Source organism: Eptatretus burgeri, chromosome 9, assembly GCF_056783735.1.
Source record: "Eptatretus burgeri isolate ZD-2024b chromosome 9, Ebu_testis_v1, whole genome shotgun sequence".
Classification (NCBI taxonomy): domain Eukaryota; kingdom Metazoa; phylum Chordata; class Myxini; order Myxiniformes; family Myxinidae; genus Eptatretus; species Eptatretus burgeri.
The window spans coordinates 94,748,054-94,772,812 of NC_140969.1; the positions used below are offsets into that span (position 1 = coordinate 94,748,054).

General features: G+C 44.4%; 1 protein-coding gene across 1 annotated transcript; it reads left to right on the plus strand.

Moving 5' to 3' along the window:
• Positions 1-12,610: 12,610 nt before the first annotated feature.
• LOC147020659 (uncharacterized) lies at positions 12,611-23,253 on the plus strand. The gene is made up of 2 exons (XM_085896193.1): positions 12,611-13,262; positions 21,005-23,253. Exons 1-2 carry the CDS (start codon positions 12,842-12,844, stop codon positions 21,448-21,450), a joined length of 867 nt encoding a protein of 288 aa, XP_085752319.1. The 5' UTR covers positions 12,611-12,841; the 3' UTR covers positions 21,451-23,253.
• Positions 23,254-24,759: the final 1,506 nt, after the last annotated feature.

The window sequence follows — 24,759 nt, forward strand, 5'->3', positions numbered from 1 at the left end:
ATGTATGCAGAAAAGGGGGGAAAGATCAATTGAGCAAAAAAGACAAAAAAAAGAGGGCATTGAAGAAAACTGGAAAAGGTGAGGATCTAAATTAAATGTTGCCGTTTTGTGTGCATGTGTAATGTGTTTATTTTTTTAAAGGAAATGTGAAAGACTTTCATTCATTACACACTCGCTCGTTCAGCGCTGTATCCCCTCCTTGGATCCCGCGTCTCCAAAGCTTCCTATCCTGACGCCTCCATGTCTGGGTGTTGGATTCCTTGCTGAAGCCTGGTGTTAGACGTCAAGCCTGGCTTGACGGTTAGAGTGGCTGGCTTAGGATCTTAGGGTTTTGAGTTCAAGCTCCTGTTAACCATTGAATTAACAGCAGGTGGGTTTACTCAACCTGTCATCCTTCTGAGATTGGCAAAATGAGTACCAGCTTACGAGTAACGGGGCATTGCATCAGCGGCACAACCGCGCCTCCAGAAAATGATGGAGCCAGCAGCCACAGGCTGCATACAAATAAATAAATTCCTTGTTGGTTAGCCATTTTCTTAATCCCATCCTTCCATCTTCTCTTTGGTGTTCCCCTTGGCCTCCTTCCTTCTAGCATCTATCTCTCCACTTTTGTGGTTTAATATTCATCCTCCACAGGTGCCCAGCCCACATCAGACTCCACTCTTCGGCTAACTCGTCTAACTTCCTCCGTTCAGTTTTTATCCTCACTTCCTAGTTGGTTACTCTCTGCATACAGCGAATCCCAAGTAATCTTTACAGGCATCGTCTATCAAAACCATTCGATCTTCTTTTCGTTATCAGGATAAAAGGTCGTGTTTTAATGTTCCCAGTCACTTCTGTAGTTAACTAACACTTTGTGATACACATTTTGTAAGGGTTATGGAGTACAAAACTTTCCTTCCCTCCAATGTTTGTCTAAAGCACCTTTGAATTTCCCAGTGGAGGGTATTTTAGCGATGTCAGCAATATGTGCGAATACATGGCCATATTGGAGTACAACTGGAGGACAAAGGAATGTCCATTCAAGCAAGATTAGTTGAGTTATTGTGCTTTGTGTTTCCTGGCCAAACAATTGGGGTCAAAGCTTATCCCAAAGCCTGGATATGTCGATACGTCGGACACTTTGTCGAGGAAGTGATATAACAATACATGTTATAGGCAACACGTACAAATTGCCAATACAGTAACACATCCAGAAGCGAGACAAACTTTCCAACAATTATATATCCAGATTTGGTGAATTACCTTGTACTAGCAGGGGTACCCGGCATTGCCCGTTGCTCTTCTAATCCTGTTGGCATTTTGAAGAAATCAAATTTTGATATTTTTTCCCCTATGTTTTTTGTCTGGTCCCCGAATGAACCATGGGATGGGATGGGAAAATGTGCCTCGTTTTTAATTTTTGTGAGACATCCTCTCAAACCACATATAAATTCACTTGTAAGAGTAGTTGAGGGCATTGAATCCAAATATGAATGTTGCCAATCCTGAAGATTGCACTTTTTCATTATATATGCATTTTGTAAATGTCCAATCTTGTTTTTGAGCCTCTTTTTTCAGTTGTGTAGAATATCTTCCTAAACAATATGGAAATACTTTTCTTGGGGTATATGTGGGTACTGAATGGAAATATGAATGTTGCCAAACCATAACAATGCATATGGTACTTTACTTTTTAATACCTTTTTTTAATGTATTCTATTGTGTTTTGCCTTATTTTTACATTTCATGGAATATCCTTTGGAACCACTTGAAAATGATCATTGAAGGGTATTTGATGGTGCTGAATCCAAATATGAGTGTTTGCGAAGCCATTACATATGAATGTTGTTTTTTTTACTTTTGTACTTTATTGTTTTGTGCCTTGTATTTGATGTCAGTGGGACATCCTCTGAAACAACATGAAAATCAATGTGCAAGGGTATTTGAGTATCATGACTATTGCCAACCATTAAAATACGACCTTTTCATCTCTTATGAGGCGTGTTGCAATTTGGTTACATGCAAATTTATGCTGTTGGCATATTCAAGTATCAAGAGAACATCAGAAGGAAACTAAAACAATTTGTTTACAATGTGTTTTATGGAGTTGTTTGTGTAGATATGCATTGCAGCTAGATAACAAAACATCTACTCAAATCAGTCGAGAAGAACTTCGTCCTCAACTTAATTTTCTGAATCAACTGCTTGTTACCATCTGCACACTCGTTTGACACGGCAAGAGGTTTAGTTGCACGTTCGGACACTGCAAGATCTTAACTTTGGTTCATGGTACGAATCCTGGTAAAAGGGGGTGTATTAAAACGTGAATGTGAAGTTGCCTTTACCAAGAGAGTAATTGTCCTTGTGAAGAATTGTTGAAGTATTTGAAACTGCATTGAAATATATATGTGTGTAACTTTGATTTGATCAAGCATTGACTGTGACTTGTACTTTCCTGTGTGGAAGTTTACAGTTACTGATGAACTATGGACTGAATTGTGATTGCATTCTTGCTGATTGAAATTAGCACATTTTAACAGTGAATTTTCAATAAATTGCATTTTAAAGTTCCTTCTGTTGTATGTCACTGGTTCATCTGGTTGTCAATTAAGTGAAAAGTTTAAAGTGACTGTTTTTATCCCCCGCCGCGTGGCAGAAGAGGGATATTGTTGTCACTCGGGTCGTCTGGCTGTCCGTCCAGGCGTCAACATTTATAGCTGTGAGTGCGATAACTCATAAACTGTTCGCCATATCGATTTGAAATTTGGGCCACACATGTACCACCTGAAAAGGAAGAACCCTATTGATTTTGGGCGTGGCCGGATCCAAGATGGCCGACTGGGGTGGCCATCTTGAAAAAAAATGTTTTTTGTAATAAATGGAAAACCGCTTATCTGATTTCAATTATTTTTGGTTCCTACCTTCCTCACCCCTGGGGAACTTTTTCGAGATGATGACCAAATGGTGTCTTGTTTCCAATTCACCTCCCTCATTATCTGGAATATGTATGACCTTTTTCATTCAATGGTGGGGGATGCCCCATCTCTGATGGTATATTTATAAAATTTATATTTCTCGGTTGTTTGTAAACAGAACCGAACCAAACTTGACAGGTATATTCTAGAGACCATTCCCCAGGCATTAACTGAGCCCAAAGTGTGATTCCGTCCCTTTTGGCCCAATATATATATATATATATATATATATATATATATATATATATATATATATATATATATATATATATATATATATATATGTATGTATAAAATGTGCTGGGCATCAACGCAAATTTAAGTTGCAAATGATGATATGAAACTAGCCTCACTCTTGTGAGGTGTTCTGGTTTCTTTTTCTGATGCGATGAAAATCTTACCAAATTTCAAAACTATCTGTCCGTGCTGTCACTCACCTGAGAGTTGTACGAATGAACTGCCACGGGGTATGTTCGCAATTTGAACTTGTATCTTCTGCTCTAAATTTTCTGACATGGCGGAATCACAATGTTATTGTTATTGCAGCTTAAGTGGGCAGAGCTGTACTGGGGTCATGAGAGCTGGTATAAGAACTCGCAGAGGTGCCCACGTGCAGATGTACACTGAAAAACTGCGGCTTTGGGTTCAATTCCAGCTTCTGCAGTGCTTGATCTCTTACTCCATCGACCACAACAATCTTTGAATTTTGTCGAGCCTTTCTCTTGGAAGTTTATCAGTTTTCCATTCTCAGGTCAGGTATGGGAGCATGCGTCACTGCAACCACTTTCCGCCAGTACTCCAGGGGCCTCCGTCTGGCCATGCCCCAGGCAGATGCCTGGCCCATCGCCGCCATCTTGAGATGCTGATCAACCTGCTGGAACCACGAGGCACATGGTCAGCACGTTGGCCTTCTCCACTCATGAGGCCCCTCTCGCTGAGAGAATCTGGTGAGCAGAATCAGCATCAGGAAAGAAAAAACACACCCATAGCTGACTCTCACGGACTAACAAATCTCATCTGAGTCTCTTAGCAACCACTCATTGGGGACACAGTCTGACCAGCGATAGCCCGGATTCTCTGAAAAAACTTTTTACCAGAGGAGTTAAATCTGCATCTCAGATCCCTGGTCAGAGACCAAGTCTCACATCTATAGATCAAGACTGGAAGCAACAAGGACTTCAAGACTCATACTTTTGACGTCCTGCATCTGTACCAACAGCGCCTACACCCCATTATTTAGTGAATCCATGACTCCCCAGGCCTGACCCAGACATCCATTGACGTCTGGCTCACAACATGCGGAGACATGAATATCACTGCCAAGGTAAGTGAATCTCTCCGTGACCTCAACATCCTCACCACAAACGGGTACAGCAAGATAGCAGCATCCAAGACGTCATTGAAAGCCTGGATCTTAGTTTTGACCCAGAGAGCCCATAATCCCAGTAGCTCCGACTCGGCAATCAGCACCTTGAGGGCCCCCATGAGGATATCTCGCATCTCCGTGAAGATGACTGCATCATCTGTGAAATCATGGTCAGAGGTCTTGACATTCCCAAACAATACATCACAACATGATCTCTGACATCCTCCCCAGCATCCAGTCAATACAAGAGCCTGGTGTTGGCTGACTGGTTAGGATGGCTGGCTTGGGAACTTAGGGTCCTGAGTTCGAGCCTTGTTGGCTGCTGATTTAACACCAGGTGGGGTTGACTCAGCCTGTCAACCTTCCGAAGTTTGTGAAATGAGTACCAGTGAACTGGTATAGGGGCACAACATCAGCTGCACAGTCATGCCCCAACAAAATGATAGCTCCCTGGCAGCCATGCCGCCATAAGAAAGAAGTCCAGACAAGTGCTGAAAAATGTGGGGGCCAGAACATACCCCTAACAAACTCCAATAACAACTGGAAACAAATCATGGATGGAACCACCACACCTCACAACACTCTCGGTAGCAGAGTATCGTTCAGAAATCAGATTGAGCAGTTTTGGTAGTACCCCACGAAGACCGGGAATCTTCCATAGGGCATCCCGATTCACTGAATTAGACGCTTTGCAGAGATCAACATTGGCTGCGAGCAGCCCCTGCCAAAACTCTCGTCTGCATTCGTTGAGGACCAGAAGAGTAAGGATCTGGTCAATTGATGATCTCTTTGGTGTGAACCCCAACAGCTTGAGGTGCTGGTGCTGAAGTAGATGGTGGCGAACCCTATCAATAATTATCCGAGCAAAGACTTTGCTCAGCACTGAGAGCAGCATCACCCTTCCCTTTCCAGAGAGGGATAACAAGGTCCCTCTTCCAGTCAGTTGGAATGATGCCTGTGCTCCAAACAGAACACAAAACTACCTGCAATAACATGAGTACAGTATTGCCACCAGCCCTGAGAAGTTCAGTTTGGATGCCACAGATTCCAGTAGCTTTACCCCCTTTCAACTGGTTCACCACATTCTGTGTTTCCACAAATGAATGTGGTTCACGGTTGATTGGAAGGTCATCAATAGGGATGGTTACACCCCTGACGTCCCACTCAACAGCTGGTGGGTCAGCCTGGTGTAGCCACTCAAAGTAACAGGCCCAGCAGGCCTTCACTTCGGACTCCTCTATCAATAGCTCACCACTCTCCGCACTTACTGCAGTACACCGAGGGATGGGCTTGGAGGAACGCAATGCAAGGATTCCTCTGTAAGCAGGCCGAGAATCACGACCACAGGTGAATCTCTGCTCTTCACAGATTCCTCACACATAGGCTTTTTTGTCCGCCCTCAGTGCACGTTCATCTTTACGCCTCAACCTCCTGAGCAGCTTGGTTCTGCCATTAAGCCTCGTGCTACGATTCTGGTCAATTGTATCCAGTGTCCCTTGGGAGACAAAGTTCTTCTTTGCCTGACGGTGGGATCCAAGACATCCACCGGCAACAGCAAGGATGGTCATCATGGAGGTACTCCACAAATCTTCAGGATTCCCTAAAACACACAGACCCCCCCAAATCCCCACTCAGCCTGTTCACAAACTCCACAATTACCCTCTCATCCTTGAGCTTGCCAACATCCAACTTAGGCTGGGATGGTACCATTCTCCTGGATTTAAGCTGCAACTTCAGAGTTGCTACAACAAGCCTGTGGTCGGTATTGTGGAACTGAACACTCCAGTGGACCCTGCAGTTCTGAATCATCCTCCAGCGACCATCAACGAGTACATGGTCAATCTCCTTTGCCACACCACAAAATAGTATGATTCACTCTGATATGGGTATGATAAATGTCCAGTTCCTGTAGGAATAAGCTGCTCCCTAAAAGGGGTTTGATGATAGAATTCCTACGGTTGAACGAAGTGAAAACCCACCGAAGATATTGAGCTGCCTCACAGCATATGTATCAAGCTCCATAAGTGAAGAGAGGAAATAGGTCGCTGAATGTGGCTTAACTCCATCTTACTCCAGTGAAATTCAAGTCTGTGAGTTATTTACATGATGGTGTAAAATGCGAGCTCCAGGCAGGGAAAGCCATGAAGATGTAAAAATTGGCACCGTGCCAGAAGAAAAACTTTCTTCCTCCCCTCGTTCCACGAAAGAGAAGTACTCCAGACCTGTATTTGTGTCGGGTAAAATTATTGGTTCGAAATCAGATTAAGCAAAAAACCACGCCTACACCACTGCTATTGGTTGGACAGGAAATTGAACAAAGTTCACAATGTAAAAGTACACTACAAGCTCATGCATGAAAGTCTACCAGGACGGCACCAGGAGAGGCTCGTGTGGAAAGGAGGACGGACAACTTGCTTGGAGAAGCCTCATGTGGAATCGACCGAAGCTGGAATCAGCCTGTGTTTTTGGAGTAAGAAGATGGAGGGCAGAGTCAGAGGCCTCGCTCTAAAAAGGACAAAGGGGAATGTGGTCTGGTTGAAGACCTCCTCATCACTGGCCCTGCTTGTTGCCATTTTATTTATTCTGGGCTCCATTGTTACTTGCTCTCGTCGTGCACCTGGTCTCTAAAACGGGCTGCATTGTGTTGAACTGAATATCAGAGAAAAATGGAAGTTCTGCCTGTATTATTGTGTTGTATAAATGTGATCTGTGGCACTTACTGAGTTAGGAATTGAGCTTTTATTTCTCATTCATTGTATATAAGTTTGCATATTCCGACTCTCTTCTTTGTCATTTGAGTCGCTTGGTTTGTTCCATTTATGATCGCGTCTTGTCAACCCTCTTCCCTATGCTTTTCAAGATAAAAATTAATCCTTTAAAAGGAAGGAAAGCATGTTTCAGCCATCTGCTTTCCATGTGAGTTTGCAGTCATTTGGGCGACCCTCGAGAATGGTAAAGTAATATTGAATGTCGTGCCTTTAAAACCAGTTTCGGTCCATCCGTCCACCGTCAGTGTTAATCGGCGTGGACACGACATTTGGTCTCAGAAGTGGGATTTTTCAAATCCCCTAACTTCAACATGTATTGTCAGGTCGTGGGATATACAAACCCATTTAGTTTACCCCCAGGAAAATTTAAAATTAAATCTGAGATAAAAGTTTGATTTTTCATTTGAACATGTATGGAAAAATTTGACAAAATGGTGCATGTCCATGTTAGGGCAGATGGTGAGGAACACATGCTTGGAAGTTAGCTGGGAATTGAGCCTAGTCGGGAGGACCATAGATAGTATAGCAACATCTCTAGTTCCTGATGTCACTCGAGGCCCTTTTCCTGCGAGTCGGGGTTGGAAATCTGGCGCGATGTCCACCCAGACCATGTTGGAAAGAACAATGGAACATATGGATGAATAAATTGTGGGGAGAAGTGAATATACCTAATGGAAAAATGGATGATTTGAGTGAATAATTGCAGGTATAAATTAATATCCACTACCGGTCAAAAGTTTTAGAACACCCCCATTTTCACAGTTTTTACTGAAATTTAAGCAGTTTAATGTTTCAATGTACTCTGAAATGAAAGCATTGAACAAATAAACAATTGCAGACAAAAAACAAATCATGGAATCGTTTTGTTGAACAAAATTTAATCTAAAATTTTGACTCATCAAAGTAGCCACCTTTGCAGATATAACAGCCTAACATACTCGTGGCATTCTTTCTCCAATGGAAATCAAATATTGTTCGGAAAGTTCTTCCCAACACTGTTGCAGAAGTTCCCACAAATGTGTTGCCCTTGTAGGTTGCTTTGCTTTCACCCTTCTGCCCAGTTCATCCCAAACCAGCTCGATGGGGTTAAAGTCTGGAGACTGTGCTGGCCATTCCATGATTTGAAGCCTACCATCTTGTTCTTTTCTTCTAAGGTAGTTCTGACATAGCCTGGAGGTATGTTTTGGAGCGTTATCTTGCTGTTGGATGAACCCCTGACCAACTCGGCATAGACCAGAGGGTATTGCATGGCGCTGCAAAACGCTGTGGTAGTCCTTTTGGTTCAAGGTGCCAGTCACTCTGTGCAAGTCGCCGACTCTGGATCCAGCAAAAGAGCCCCAGATCATCATGCTTCCTCCTCCATGCTTGACAGTTGGTGCCACACACTGAGGAACCATCCTTTCGCCTACTCGACGGCGTAAAAAACCCTGCGTGATGAACCGAAGATTTCAAATTTTGATTCATCGATCCATAAGACCTTCCAGTTTTCAGTCGTCCACTGGCAGTGGGTGCTTCATGGCCCAGGCAAGCCTCTTTTTCTTATTTTGCCATCTTAGCAATGGCTTTCTTACTGCCACTCGACCTATCAAACCTGCAGCTCGTAGTCTTCTCTTCACAGTTGAAACTGAGACTTCCTTACTTCGACCAGTGTTAAGCTGTGCTTGAAGCTGCTGTCCTGTGAGCCGCCTATCACGCAAGCTGTTGATTCTCAGAAACTTTTCTTCTGATTGTGTTGTGGCTTTGGGTTTTTTGCTGGTGCAGGAAACTACTCACTGACACCTTGGCTTCTTTGCAATTTCTCTAAAGGAAAGACTTGCACTTTTAAGGGTTATAATGGTCTGTCTGTCTTCCTTTGTTAATTGTCTTTTTCTCACCATTATGATAGCAATACACTACTTCCTGCAGTGCAATATTGTCCAAATAATGCTTCAAAGCGTGTAGCAACACAGTCTGTTCCAACACTGCTGTTATACAGACAGAGGGTTTGTAACTAATCAACAACAGTTGGGACACCTATAGGAATTGTTTGCATCAACTTTCAAGGCTTAATTTACTTCCATTGCTGCAATACAGCTGCAGTTGCTAACCCATTACTTGTTCCCTGAAAATGGCCTTTTTTAACAACTCTGAAATTTACATTATTTTTCAGTTTTTGGTAACAAACTTTTCGTTGTTAACCTCTGGCAGTTTACCGCTTAGCTTTGTACCATTTCAGGTTATTCACTGGACTTAAACTGCTTAAATTTCAGTAAAAACTTGAAAAATGTGGGTGTTCTAAAACTTTAGACCAGTAGTGTCATGTGTGAAGAAATTCATAAAAACAATGGAATTGTAACGGTGCAGTTACGGGCACATTAAAATTGGAATGGCAGGTTGGTTTAACTTTGGGGGACAAAGGAAAATTTCATGGGGCCTTGTTTGTTGGGTAATGGCCTGGAAAACATCATGGTGGAGTGGATGTCGCTTTACCCCGAAAGAGACGAAGAATATAGGGGGGTTAGAGGAGGAAAAGATGGATCCCATGGTTTGTGAAACGACCTCCGTGGTTTGTGGTACAGCGTTCATGGGCGTGCAGAAGGACCCTGTCGGGGTCTACTGAGCGTGGAGTCGTCAACTCGCACACAGAATGTTTGTTGGTGGCCGCGGGGCAGGGAAGAAGGAAAAAAGCTGAACGGTACTGAGAAAGAGACAGGCCAGTGTCAGTGTGAGCCCCAATTGGAGTTGGAATGTTTTTGTGTTTCAAATGCAAAAGTAGGAGCTGTAAGTCATGAGCAGCCGGCAGCTCATGAAAATGAAGTAAGGTTGGGAGAGCAGAAGATTCAATGCCAGCAGTGCTTGTAGGGTGGGACAGAAAACCCCGGCAAGAGGGTAGTTTTATATGTAGCCGCATTTGGACATGCGAGATCCATGTTTACAAATTTATTTTAGAGCAGCCTTGGCAGGAGTTGCTCCCGGGCTGCAGGATTCGGACCAGAGGAGATTAAGGGGGTCGGCCTTGAAATTGTCCCCCCTGAAGATTGGCTTGAGTCATGCAATTGGGGTGCTTCACTGGCAGGATTTGAATATGGGGTCTGACCACGGGTGGGGTGGTATGACCCAGGCCCCACGGGGAGTCTGGTGAAGTGTGACGTCTTGTCCATCAGGGCGCCGACCATGCGTGAGTCTCTGGGTTGTGGGGTCACCTGATCCTGGGGGACCGAGGTGGTAACTCCTGGGCACCTAGCATAGTGCACCATGAGGACCACTAGAGGGAGGTGTTGCAGGTCATGCTTTGGTGGTGGCACCACTGAGAGCCAGTAAGGGCCTGATGAGGTGACCGCCCAGGCATGCAGCCTCTCCCTGAGGCTCTGGGACGGCCAGCATGCTGGCCTTGGCTGTAGACACGCGTCAAACTGCATGGACCGGGTATGAGTATGGCCTACCAGAGAACTACCAGAACCTGTGTGGAAAGTTATGAAGCATTTGGGAAAGGCTTGGAGAGGCAGGCCTGTATAACCTTCCACAGATGGTCCATTGTGATGAATGGGTTCTCAGTTTGGAAAGAGAGCCCTGGGTTTTAATTGGCATGGGAAGATTGGCTGCGGCAGGAGCTGCTAGTATTGAACAGGCGATTGGATTGATTAAATTGGATTCAGTGGTGATTGGATTTATTAAATTTACCTTTCCCCATTCTGACGACTCACCACGCTTTGCTTTTGGGGGTATGCAGGTGAGTTGGGGAATTGGTATGGGTAACAGGCAAGAGTGGCCATGAGAGCCGAGCACATGGACCGGGTGGAATGAGTTAAAATATTTGTGGAAGGCCAATGGGTGACCCCGTCCAGCAGGGTTACAGCAAAAGGAGCTGTTGTGCTTGGAGGTGATGGGGAGTCCAGAGTTTCCCTTGAGGTGGAACTTTGTTTGTGTTGCGGACACGCAGTACACTGCTATGCCCCTACTGTCACAGTTTAGAACCTCCCCACTGTTGAGTTGAGGCTACACCTGCAGATAATTGAGATGCCGTGGCCTTGCACTGGTTTCGGTAATGGTTTGTTGTGGCTGAGTACGAGTGTGGGAATGTTTCACTCAGTCCTGTGCGACTTGATATTTGCTCTGCAAGGCAGGTAGCCCATGAAATTGGAAAGGTAGTTACGAAATTGGGTATTTGAGCTCACCTGACAGTTGGAGCAGGTGACATCCACTTGGGGACATGGTCATTTTCGATAGGATTGTTTACTTGATATGTTGAATTGTGGTTAAGGTAGGTCTGCTTGTTTATTTATTGTTTTTGGAAGCCACTCTCTCTGCACCTCAGGATATCAGAGTGAAAAGACAAGAGGTCAGACTATTGTCCATAAAAGACATAGGCTGACGTCTATGTCTACATCATTATCGATCGTCTCTCTGGTCATCGATGCAGGGGGGAGCTCGTGTAACGACTCACTAATTTTCTCAGTAATTCATTAATTTTTCTTTATTGTGCGAATATTTGTAATAAAGCAACCACGTGCACTCTCATAGCCAATCAGCCGCATCCTTCCAGAGAGCCAATCAACGTACGGGATGATAAAAAAAACCGAGGACTCACATGAGTTTTTAATTTTTTTTATTTTTATGATGATGACATGTTGGAAGCTTGCGTACCTTTTACGTACAATCCTTTCTCATCTCTATTCACGAGTCACTCATCACATCATTATTTAATAGTGACTTTTGGTTTGACTTTATCAAGACTATTGAGCGAAGTGGAATTCGTTTGTTTGGTTAAACAACTACAACGAACGAGTTTTCCTTTTCTGCTTGCCATTTTGAAGCCGCAGTGGCTCAGCGCCATTAAATCTTTCCTTTTTCACCAGCCACTGGAGACGACGACAAAAGAGTAATCATCAGGCAGACTTCATTTCCAACACGTCATTATGCATTGTTAAAGTGAGATTTCTCTTGTTCTGGTTCAATCATCATCATCATCTTTGCACGGTGTTCTGTGTACCTCATATAAATGCATTGTTATGGTTAAAAAAAAACACAACTCTGTTTCAATTTGTTCCAAGTTGAGTGAAAGAAGGCCATCGAGATATTTGTACAGTTAGGGATAGCCATGGCGTTGTAGATCGCAGCTGTCGCATTTGGTAATTATTTTGGACACGGACCTTTGTATTCTCCACGACTCCATCGCAACGTTCATATAATATTGTATTCATGCTTGACGTACAAATAAATAAATAATTTTCAGGCGAAATTATTTTTGTCAAACGAAGAATAAAATGCTCCGCAGGATTTATTAACCTGCTTCCACCATTTTTTTTCACAAAACCTTCCATCATTTTTGCAGAATTTAAATGGTAGTGCAAATTTACTTTAAACAATATGTACTCGATGAAGTGAAATTGCATATATATATATATATATATATATATATATATATATATATATATATATATATATATATATATATATATATATATATATATATATATATATATATATATATCGTAAACTCTACATTAAATTTCCTTTTCTATAATGTGAAACGGAATTTGAACTTGGGGTGTTTATATAGATGGGCGCATATGTTCACAACGTTGTCTCAACCTTTTGAAATGGGATTCCTTTAAGGTGAAGACTTCATTTACATCACCTTCAATGCATTCCACGTGATTACGGTCAATGATTTGTGGTTCGGCCGCTGGGCCGCAGCTCCGGAGCAGAGTCCGCATTTTAAATCGGGGGAGCGGGGGTGGGAGTCCGATGAGCGAGCAGATCGATGAGTCATGGCTGTAGTCGCAGCCGGCGACGAGGGTCCGAGGAAACGAAAACAGCGTTTCTCCGAGAGCGAACTGGACGTGCTGTTGAGTGAGGTCGAGCGTCGCAAGACGATGCTCTTCGGGGTCAGAGGGCAGCCGGCGGGAGCCACCCGCAGCAGCTTGGCTTGGGCTTTGGTGGCCCGAAGGGTCGGTGCCGTGGCCGGTGTGTCCAGAGACGGCACGAGTGTTCGAAAGCGCTGGAATGACGCGAAACGAGCGGTCAGCCGCAAGATGGCAGGAGCAGGAGGGTGTTCGGCCGAGGATGACCGGTCGGTGGTGTTGGGACTCTCTCCTTGGGAGCAAAGGATCGCGAACATCATCTTGGACGGCGACATTGGAAGACCTGGGCGACCTGAGGCCGAGAATGAGCGCACTTCGAGTGATGAGGGTAACTTTTACAAAGTACTCCACTCATGAATTCATCATCTATGTGATGTTTTTAATTCATTCCTTTTTGTGTGTATACCGTACACCTCGGCTTTAGGGAAGAGCGGGTGAAAGTGGGTAGAAGGGCAATGAAGTGGCAAGTAGAAGGGCAATGAAGTGGCAAGTCGAAGGGCAATGAAGTGGCAAGTAGAAGGGCAATGAAGTGGCAAGTAGAAGGGCAATGAAGTGGCAAGTAGAAGGGCAATGAAGTGGCAAGTAGAAGGGCAATGAAGTGGCAAGTAGAAGGGCAATGAAGTGGCAAGTCGAAGGGCAATGAAGTGGCAAGTAGAAGGGCAATGAAGTGGCAAGTCGAAGGGCAATGAAGTGGCAAGTAGAAGGGCAATGAAGTGGCAAGTAGAAGGGCAATGAAGTGGCAAGTAGAAGGGCAATGAAGTGGCAAGTCGAAGGGCAATGAAGTGGCAAGTAGAAGGGCAATGAAGTGGCAAGTCGAAGGGCAATGAAGTGGCAAGTCGAAGGGCAATGAAGTGGCAAGTCGAAGGGCAATGAAGTGGCAAGTAGAAGGGCAATGAAGTGGCAAGTAGAAGGGCAATGAAGTGGCAAGTCGAAGGGCAATGAAGTGGCAAGTAGAAGGGCAATGAAGTGGCAAGTAGAAGGGCAATGAAGTGGCAAGTAGAAGGGCAATGAAGTGGCAAGTAGAAGGGCAATGAAGTGGCAAGTAGAAGGGCAATGAAGTGGCAAGTAGAAGGGCAATGAAGTGGCAAGTAGAAGGGCAATGAAGTGGCAAGTAGAAGGGCAATGAAGTGGCAAGTAGAAGGGCAATGAAGTGGCAAGTCGAAGGGCAATGAAGTGGCAAGTCGAAGGGCAATGAAGTGGCAAGTCGAAGGGCAATGAAGTGGCAAGTAGAAGGGCAATGAAGTGGCAAGTCGAAGGGCAATGAAGTGGCAAGTCGAAGGGCAATGAAGTGGCAAGTAGAAGGGCAATGAAGTGGCAAGTCGAAGGGCAATGAAGTGGCAAGTAGAAGGGCAATGAAGTGGCAAGTCGAAGGGCAATGAAGTGGCAAGTAGAAGGGCAATGAAGTGGCAAGTCGAAGGGCAATGAAGTGGCAAGTAGAAGGGCAATGAAGTGGCAAGTCGAAGGGCAATGAAGTGGCAAGTAGAAGGGCAATGAAGTGGCAAGTAGAAGGGCAATGAAGTGGCAAGTAGAAGGGCAATGAAGTGGCAAGTAGAAGGGCAATGAAGTGGCAAGTAGAAGGGCAATGAAGTGGCAAGTAGAAGGGCAATGAAGTGGCAAGTAGAAGGGCAATGAAGTGGCAAGTAGAAGGGCAATGAAGTGGCAAGTCGAAGGGCAATGAAGTGGCAAGTCGAAGGGCAATGAAGTGGCAAGTCGAAGGGCAATGAAGTGGCAAGTAGAAGGGCAATGAAGTGGCAAGTAGAAGGGCAATGAAGTGGCAAGTAGAAGGGCAATGAAGTGGCAAGTAGAAGGGCAGAGTTTGACACAAGTGAAGGAATGAATGGATGAACGGGAGGGAAGGAAACGCAGTCAGGTAAGGTTACCTGCGAGGTAAGAGAGTTGGCTTGGGGAGGGTTAATCGGACGAGAAAAGATTGTTGGGGACGTGAGATGGTGTCTCACCGTTTGTTTGAAGCCACTGTGAGTGATGAAGAGTGTGACTGAAATGTGCTGGAAGGCAGTTCCACAAACAGGAGAAAGGAGGTGTGCAATCAGCTTGGATTTTGTGAGTTTAACCACGAGAGGGGGGTTCCTTGGAGGAAGCCGTGCGCCATGGAGGAGTTGGCAGTGTCAGATGGGGGAGTGTCACCTGTTAGCCGAGATAGCAGCCTGGTGTTGGCTTAGTGGTTAGGGTGGTAGCTTGGGATCCTAGGGTCCTGAGTTCAAGCCCCGTTGGCCGCTGAATTAATACACCAGGGGGTGGCAGTGCCAGGTGGGGGAGTGTCACCTGTTAGCCGAGATTGCGGAGCGACTGAGACTGGAGGGGAAGCGATGAAAAACTGAGAGGTCGCAGACCCGTCTACGATGCGAGAGCATCAGAGCTTGCGCTTCAACTTCGTGACGAGACGTCATTGGTTGATTGTATATCATGTGCACGATCGAAGTGGACACTTTTGATATCAGGGGTTGGGAATGATGAAGGTGGGACCTTGATGGAATGTGAAAGGATGGATATTGTTGTTCAGGTGAAGCATACTTGCACGCAGTGTGACCACTTCTTGGCTTTTTTTTCACAAGATCTTGGCTATTCGTTGTTCACCTTGGCGTCTTGGTTTTCTACAGGTTTTCTTGGCGTATAGGTTTTCTATCATTATCGCTTTTCCGATACCTTGTGAATTCTTGGCTCTTTTCATTGGCTCACCTTGGCATTTATGAAAATGACGAGTGGTCACATTGCTTGCACGGTTTTTACGATGTACCTGCCACTCCAACAATGAAAAAGGAAGCACCGACTGCTGCAATCATCAGACCAGCCAATATCTGACATGAACAACCAACGAGAACAGTCTGTGTAGGTGTCAGATCGTATTCCAAGAAAGATTGTTCAGTTAGGTGGAAAAGTTTGCACGTGATATGGAAAATTGTTCTTACAAATCCACGTGCCTGGAAGCAAAATCGGTTTTGTTTCAGCGAAACAAATGTAACTGGCTCGGTGTTCATTTTTCCAACTGATTCAGGACCGCTTACATTTCAATGTCGCAATGATGTTCACGTTGACAATATTATTTACATTCACAAGTCACGTGTACCTGATAAACCGATGGAAAGAACTCCACTGACAAAACAGTACTTTGTTTGATCTACTCTCTTTCTCTCTATTGAGTGCAGCCTGTGGCTGCTGGTTGCATCATTGGTTGGGACACGGCTATACCGCTGATGCAGTGTCCCCCTTACCAGTACACTGGTGCTCATTTTGCCGACCTCGGAAGAATGACAGGCTGATTCAACCTTCTGGTGTATTTTAATTCAGCGGCCAACGGGGCTTGAACAAGGGACCCTCGGATTCCAAGCCACCACCCTAACCACTAAGCCAATATCAGGCTTCTTTTGATCTACTACTTTAACCACTCCAACATTACCCCCTTGTGCAGTCAGCCAGGGAAAGTTTTTCACCAACTGACTGGACAGCCCTAGCATACAACTGGATGTGTTAGGTGTTTGCAATAATTTGTTCATGGTGTTGACAATATCACACGTACTCATCACGAAGGACACCGTGCCACCAACCAATACTGGGAGACTGGATACCCGGCTTAACGCCCATTCAAGGTAAGAAAAGTTTTACTTAGTTTAAATCAGAGTGAGGATTAAATTGGGATGAGTTTAGGCTACGAAGCTTGGTTGTAAAGTTATTCATTTTTTACAAATTCATCAGTGAGGATTAAATCAGGATGAGTTTAGCAATGAGGCTTGTTACCTCCACCGAAGGTGAAGGAGGTCATGTTTTCACCCCTTTATGTCTGTGTACAGGATATCTCAAAAAGTTGTTGACGGATCCGGATGAAATTTTGTGGACAGGTTCAGCGTGGGACGAGGACGAACTGATTAGATTTTGGTGAAGATTCGGATCTGACGACGAGAATTTTAAAAGTGAATTTTCACTATTGAGAGAGGGCCGAAAACGATATATATAGCACGATACCTCAAGATGTGGACGGATTCGGACGAAACTTGGTGGACACTTTGGGTGTGGCAAGGACGAATTGATTCGATTTTGGTGAAGATCTCAATCTGGATACGAGAATTATTTAATTTTTAAAGTGATTCTTCACCATTGAGAGATTGGCCCAAAAACGATATAGTACTGTATGGCATGATATTTCAAAATGTGTTGGGTCTGATATGTTCTCACGGATCAGGTATTACGTGGAGGAGGTATGCGCTCGACAGAGTGCCTTTCTTGTTTGCAAGTTTTTATTGATTTTTAAATCGTAGTTAGGATTAAATCAGGATGGCTGTCATGAAGCCCATTTCTCGAAACGTAAGCACATTACCCGTTGGGTGATTGCGTCAACCCCCCCCCCCCCACATACATACAGACTCGCGTGCACACACACACACACACACACACACACACACACACACACACACACACACACACACACACACACACACACACACACACACACACTTGCATTTGTGTTTTTTTTTTTTTACTGTGAGTAAACTCACACATGAAATTCTGAAAACTCTTCTTCAAAAATACCTCCCCTCCCAACTTTACTCTTCCCCAACCCTGAATCCAAAGTCCTCACCCTTCCCCTTCCAACCCTAAGGCAGCGATCCTCTCCCCACACTCCAGTCTTCAACCCCCCTCCATGTCCCCTGTTCACCCAAAGTCCTCAACTCTCGGGAAAATCCTCTCTATATTTTTGCTGATGACTCCACCCGCTGTCGTACCATCCGTCATCCCTCAGACCGGCAAGCAGCAGCTTCTTCGCTCACTGCAGACCTGGATAAAAATCACAAACTGGTCCAACACATGGAACATGTCTTTCAACCCTGCAAGTCTCACACTCTCACAATGTCTCTCTGAAAGAACCATCTGGAACCACCCCCCATATACTTTCTCAACAATCCTCTTGAATAAGTCCTTTCATTCAAGCTTCTGGGTCTCACTATCTGCCATGATCTTTCCTGGGAAAGCCACATTTCCAAACTGGCCTCCAAAGCCAGTCGCCGACTGGGCATCCTCCGTTGTGCAAAGTCCTTCCTTGGCACATCTGAGCACCTGACCACATACAAAGCTTTTGTCCATAGCCTGATGGAGTACTGCTCTCCCCTCTGGGCTGGTGCTCCCACCTCTCACCTTTCTCGGCTTCACGCTGTGCAAAACCAAGGCATTTAGGATCATTGGTATCTCCCACGATGAGGCTGTCTTTGGGTCTTTCACTCTCTCTCACCAGAGGCAGGTCAGTGGTCTTTCTGTCTTCCACCATCTCCTCTCCAGCCTTGCCCCCCCCTACTCTGTCTGCGATGTCCCCCCATATTTTCACAGGGCACTTAAGGTCCACCAGCAACCCCTTCACTCTTTCATTCCTCTTTTTCCTGCCTTTGGAACAAACTCCCACACTCTCTTCAACCCACTCTACCCTCCACGTCTTCAAAACAGCAGTTCATCACCATCTCTTGTCTTCCCCCATCCAAAAACCACAATGTTTTCTACCTCCGCTAATCCACCCCAAACCCACCTCCTTCAAATTCCCTGCTTTACTTCCTGAAAGTCCCTGTAGTGTACATCTTGTTTACCCTATGTTCCCCACCCCACCCCTCTCTCTTCCACAGAATGATCTCCTCATGTCTCTGTTCCCCACTGTTTTGTCCTTCCCTCTCCCGCCCCTCTTATCTGCTGCTCCCCTTGTATGTTTTGTGTGCTTGCTCTCATATGAGCCTCGACATTGTATACAAACCTCCACCCTCTCTTCCAAAGTCGTCCCATCTTTACTCTCACCCTCCTCCCACTCCTAAAAGCAAACAGGCATTCCCATGTCAGAACAGTAGAATATGTAATGTTTTTTGCTCCCCTATTATGCTGCCACTGACTTCACAGAAACCCATCAGGGGCCATTCAAAAATTACGTAACGCATTTTTTGCTTAAATCTCACACCCCCAAAAATATTACGCAACGCTCGTTGAAGACACCCCCACCACGCCCCAATAAGATCAGGCAGCAGTCAGAATCCTTATATTGACGTCATCATACTAATCGCTAAGAGTGATGTAATCGTTTCTCAATATGTTCAATTGCTTTCATTTGCAAAATGAGATTAAGTGTCTGTGGAAAAAGGAATGATGCAATCGATGGAATTAAAATAAAGCAATTTGCTTTTATCATTAATGTATTGAATACTTGTATCATTAAATACTTGCATCTTTAAATAAAGGACGCCTGGAACAAAGTTGTCATTGATTGATATAGCGTTACTTAACGGCACATGATGCCGTTAACTCCACCTTTGCACACATGAACTCTTATCCACCTATGAGGCCTTAATCCACAACTTCACAGAGTGGTGCTCTCCCCATAACTGTATCCATCTTGTCCACTGCACATGTCTTCCCCTTCCCCTCATCCTTACCCACATCCCTCGTTTGTCCAAATTTCCTCTATTTTGACCTTGAGCCCTAATGTTGCCCCCCCCTTCTGTTGTTCCTTTTGTTTTGTTGCGTCCTGGTCGTTTCAGTGTTCTAGCTCTCCCATGAGTCTTGACTTTGTATATAAAAAAATAAACCTGCATATAAATAATCGTCCATACTGTAAAAAGGAGCTGTGTGCATGTCCGTGCGAGTTCCACCCACCGGTTGGACAGTTCGCCTGACTTCACCCACAATTTCTATACTATACCTGCCAAATTAGGAACCCTTTCAAACCACCTTTTCTTTCAATGTTCAAATGAAGGACAGCTTCAGCGAGAGCAAAGTTGCCCCCCCCCCTTTTCCTCTAGAACACTCCGTAATGCTTTGACACACCCAAAACCCCTTGTGTGTTCCGTAATTTTTGAACGGCCCATCACAGTTACCAGTTCAACTCACAATTTGAGAAAATAGTTGGAAATAATAACAAATTTGAAAGAATAGGTGGTTTGAAAGGGTTCCTAATTTGGCAGGTATAGTATAGAAATTGTGGGTGAAGTTAGGCGAACTGTCCAACCGGTGGGTGGAACTCGCACGGACATGCACACAGCTCCTTTTTACAGTATGGACGATTATGTATATGCAGGTTTATTTTTTATATACAAAGTCAAGACTCATGGGAGAGCTAGAACACTGAACCGACCAGGACGCAACAGAACAAAAGGAACAACAGAAGGGGGGGGGCAACATTAGGGCTCAAGGTCAAAATAGAGGAAATTTGGACAAACGAGGGATGTGGGTAAGGATGAAGGGAAGGGGAAGACATGTACAGTGGACAAGATGGATACAGTAATAGGGAGAGCACCACTCTGTGAAGTTGTGGATTAAGGCCTCATAGGTGGATAAGAGTTCATGTATGCAAAGGTGGTTAGCTTGAGCAGAGGTGCTCTGGAAGGAGAAACTGGACATTTCAAGGGGTGGTGTCCACAGGGGTGGGAATGATCATGGTTTTGGATTGGGGATGATCTGAATTGGTGATGAACAACTATCTTGAAGGCCTGGAGGGGAAAATGAGATTGAGTAGAATATGGAAGTTGGTACCACAGGTGGTAAGAAAGAAGAATAAATGAGTGGTGGTGAGCAGTCATTCTGGATTTAGTTTTAAAAGAAGGGGGTTGATGGTGGACCGCATGTGCCCTGCAGAGACCTTGGGGAAGAGGGGAACAAAACAGACAGGGCAGAGGATGCAAGAACAGACAGGAGGGTTTGAAGACAGAGACCACTGATCTGTCTGCAATGGGAAAGTGATAGGTCCATAGACTCAGCTTCATCGTGGGAGACTCCTATGATCTTGAAGGCCTTGGTTTCCACGGGTCAATCTGAGCAAGGTATGAGGCAGGGGAGCCAGCCCGGGGGGAGGGGACAGTATTCCATCGAGCTGATGAAGGCTTTGAAAGTGGATAGGGGTTCAGATTTGGCAAAAGTAGTTGGCTTGGGTCGAGGTACTGAAGTCACCAAACTGGTGTTATTGCTTATACATACAGAGAAACGGGAGGGGGATTCTTAGTTCAGGGAGGGAGTTGAAGTTAAAATACCACCACGGATGTGTGTAATATAGAAATGTAAAGTGTCTTTGTGTGTCGTCTCTTTTTTTTTCAGATGTGAAAGTGAGAAAATGTTCAAATGAAGGACAGCTTCACCGAGAGAAAGATGTCAAGGTTTTGTTGATGGGTAAGTTAAGCAAGCCTCGCTCAGAGAGGAACCATGAGAGTGATCAACTCCCAGCTGATTGCTTGCCTCATGTTGTCCCGGGTCATGCTACCTCAGTTGCCACATCAACAGATGGTGGCATGACAACACAGCCACAAAGTAACTTCATTCCTCACCATCCCACGCTGCCTGGTAGCAAAGGCAGCGGAAGAATGGAAGCCGAAGGCCAGGCATCACGTCAGGTGCATTTTCAGCTGGGTGCATTGACGCAAGCCCTCACAGCTGTTGATTCAAGGCTCCAAGAAATATCCCACAACCAAGTTTCTATGATCAAGGTCCTGCAGGCGATCAGTGACCAATTAGAGGCTATCGCGGGACAGCGGCCACCTCAGTGATGCTCGAGTGATTTGACCACCATTCATTGAAATTTGGTGCTGCCTCTGCGGCCGCATTTGAGTTGGAAATCCTGTTTTGTGTGTAACTTTCTGAGTGAAGAATCAAAACTTTATTCAGCACTGACTGACACACCTTGCTGTATTTGTCATCCCATTCCTAATCCAGCATTTACAGTTGTCTGTGATCGGCGTTTAGTGTGATGAGGATGTGGTACACTGGGAGCAGGGATTCGGGTGAAACTTGGTGTATGAGTTGGGTATGTGACAATTACAAGCCGATTAGATTTTGGTTAAGGTCCGGAAGCAGATTCCTGCCTATTGGTGCGATACAAAACATAAACTGTTCAGCCAGGCTGAGGTATGTGCTCTATCGAGTGACATTCTAGTGAGAAAAGTTATCCTTCCTTGAAGTGGGGGCTATATATTGTGCCAACTTTGCTTGATCCAGACCATTTCTGTCTCGCCCAGTTGACCAACTTCTTCCAACATGGCAGTTGCATGCTCATTGATGGAGACTGTTCTGGCCAGTATTGTCACAAGCAAACCGCACCAATTCATTCGGCCTATCAAAGTATATACCGCTGGTCCCCAACCTGTGGGCCGCATGCGGCCCTCGGAGCCCTATACTGCGGCCCGCGAGGACTTTCCAATCAAAACACATTTCCATGTAGCAATTTTAAAGGGGTTTACACAATGCCACTGCCGGCCGGCGCCGAGACCTGAAAAGCCTTACAAAATGCCGCTGCCGGCCACTGCCGCTTACTGCCGGGAGGAATCAAATCAATTTGCCTCAATAAAACTCAATAAAATGCATCAATTTTTTCTGGCTCCCAACATCCTTGGGAGTGGTGAATGCGGCCCGTGGGATCAAAAGGTTGGGGACCACTGGTATATACAAAAGACAATCAAAGTCACATGATGTGCTTATTCCCACCAGAGCTTGTTTGTTTCCGTGTATGATATCATCATCATCATCATCATCATCATCATCATCATCATCATCATCATCATCATCATCATCATCTATGCTCTATACACGGCGTTGTTGCTGCGGAAGTAGTTTATTGGCGAGGATTACAATCCTGGATGGGTCGCCACTCTGACACAGGATACTCGAGTGAGTGAGCAAGAATTTGTAGTTCGTTCATGGTGTTGGCGATAGCTCACATCGTCATTGTGAAGGACACCATGGGATCTATAACCTCCACCAACTAATGCTGGCAGACAGGACACCCAATTCAACGTCCATCCGAGGGACGGCACTCACATTGATGAATCACCCTGCCTGTGAAACACTGCGATGACAGGTTGTGGCTGAATGTGTGGCTTAGAGGTGAGTCCAGGCTTGACGGCTTCGAGGTGAGTGTGCACATGTCGATGCCATCCTTCCAGCCCTGGTAATAAAATGCTGTTGGGTATTGTCCGAATATAGTGTTGACATTGTGTGGGTTCTTGTCTATGTCCATGGCCTTTTTGACTCCAACAACCTGCAATTTCCAAGCAAAAAGTTATTTTCAATCAGAGTGATGGAGGTTTCCTTTTTGAAATGTAACATCGGGTTTTACGCACTTATGCACCTATCTACCTTGCTACCACTTTAAATTGGAATAGAAATGTGTGGATGCCATGTTTGTTGTTTAACCCTGTCAAAGAAGCACTAATTTTAAGCACAAATAAATAGGTGCAGCATTCAAAAAGTTCTACCAACGAAATATAGAATGAGTGAGAAATTATTATTTTATTACTAATCAATTATCATACACACTCGTGTATTGAAAAAGAATAAAACTGGCACATCTTGGACTGTTGGTGAGTATGTTGTGCGTACAACAGTTTGAACACTCCACAAATTGTGAGAATAACCAAATAGTATTCATGACTTATGTGATGTTGATTGCACAATCAAATCAGATATAAACATTGCCAATGCATGCAATGAGTGTTTTGATTATTGTATAACTTTTAAAGTACACGAGTAACTGATTGCGATCAGCAATAATAAATACATTTACTGAAACTGGCTCAATTGACTGTTAAAATCCCCAAATAGTAATTTGTTCCACAATTAGTTTGGGAAGCAATTGGTAATTTGTTGAGGATGTCGGTGATAACCTCGCCTACTCTCATGAAGTACAGGGTGGGATCGCTCACATCCACCGGCTAATTCAAAGCGATGAACACCCGAGTTAATGAGCAGCCGTGGTACGGCGTACTCCACGATTCATTGCCCAGCCTGCGAAGCACCACTGCGTCAGTTTATCGTCTGGTCGAGAGTCAAACCCAGACTAGACTATTCAGCTCAAAGGGAAGTGCATTCTGCAACGTATACAATGTATTATACGAGCAAAAGTACTGGTCGCTTCTCTGACAAATTTAATCAAAAGACAACAAGCTGTCCTTCACAAACATTCTGCTCTGTTCACTCTATCATTTGCCGAGGTCATCTTCCATCTGCTTGGAAGTCTGCTAACGTCACCTGCATCAACTGTCCTTGTTGCTTCGTGAATTTAAATATATTTTAAATTTCGAATTTTTTCTCACTCAGATATGGACATCACTGTAATCCATATTGCGACGTTATTTCAACTTTCTTTACATAAGAAGAAGATAAACAATGGCACGATACAATACACATTTGCATCGAGAGAATTGGAGCCTCCCCCCCCCACCCCCACACACACTGAACACCCTTTCTGAGATATGCTACCTTGACAGAAATCATGGGATACCTTGAGGCAACATGCAAAATTTGGTTCAGTAGTTTTTTGAGTTTTTGAAGCATTTATTAACAAACAAATAAACACGAAATGAGCTTTGTAGATTAGAATAACCAAACGTTTCAGCGTGTTAAAATTGTGGTGAAATTATTACCTCCGCCACCGAAGGTGAAGAACGTTATGTTTTCACCCCCTTTCTGTCTGTTTGTTTGTTTGTCGTTTGTTTGTGTGTAGGATATCTCAAAAAGTTGTGGACGGATTCGGATGAAACTTAGTAGACATGTTGGGTGTGACAAAGAACAATTGATTCAATTTTGGTGAAAGTCCTGATCTGGATACAAGAATTATTTAATTTTTTTCAGTGATTATTCACCATTGAATAGGGCCAAAAACGATATATATATATATATATATATATATATATATATATATATATATATATATATATATATATATATATATATATATATATATATATATATATATATATATATATATCATGATATTTCAAAAATGTATTGGGCCAGATATGTTCTTGCGGATCAGGTATAACGTGGCGGAGGAATGCGCTCCACCGAGTGCCCTTCCAGTT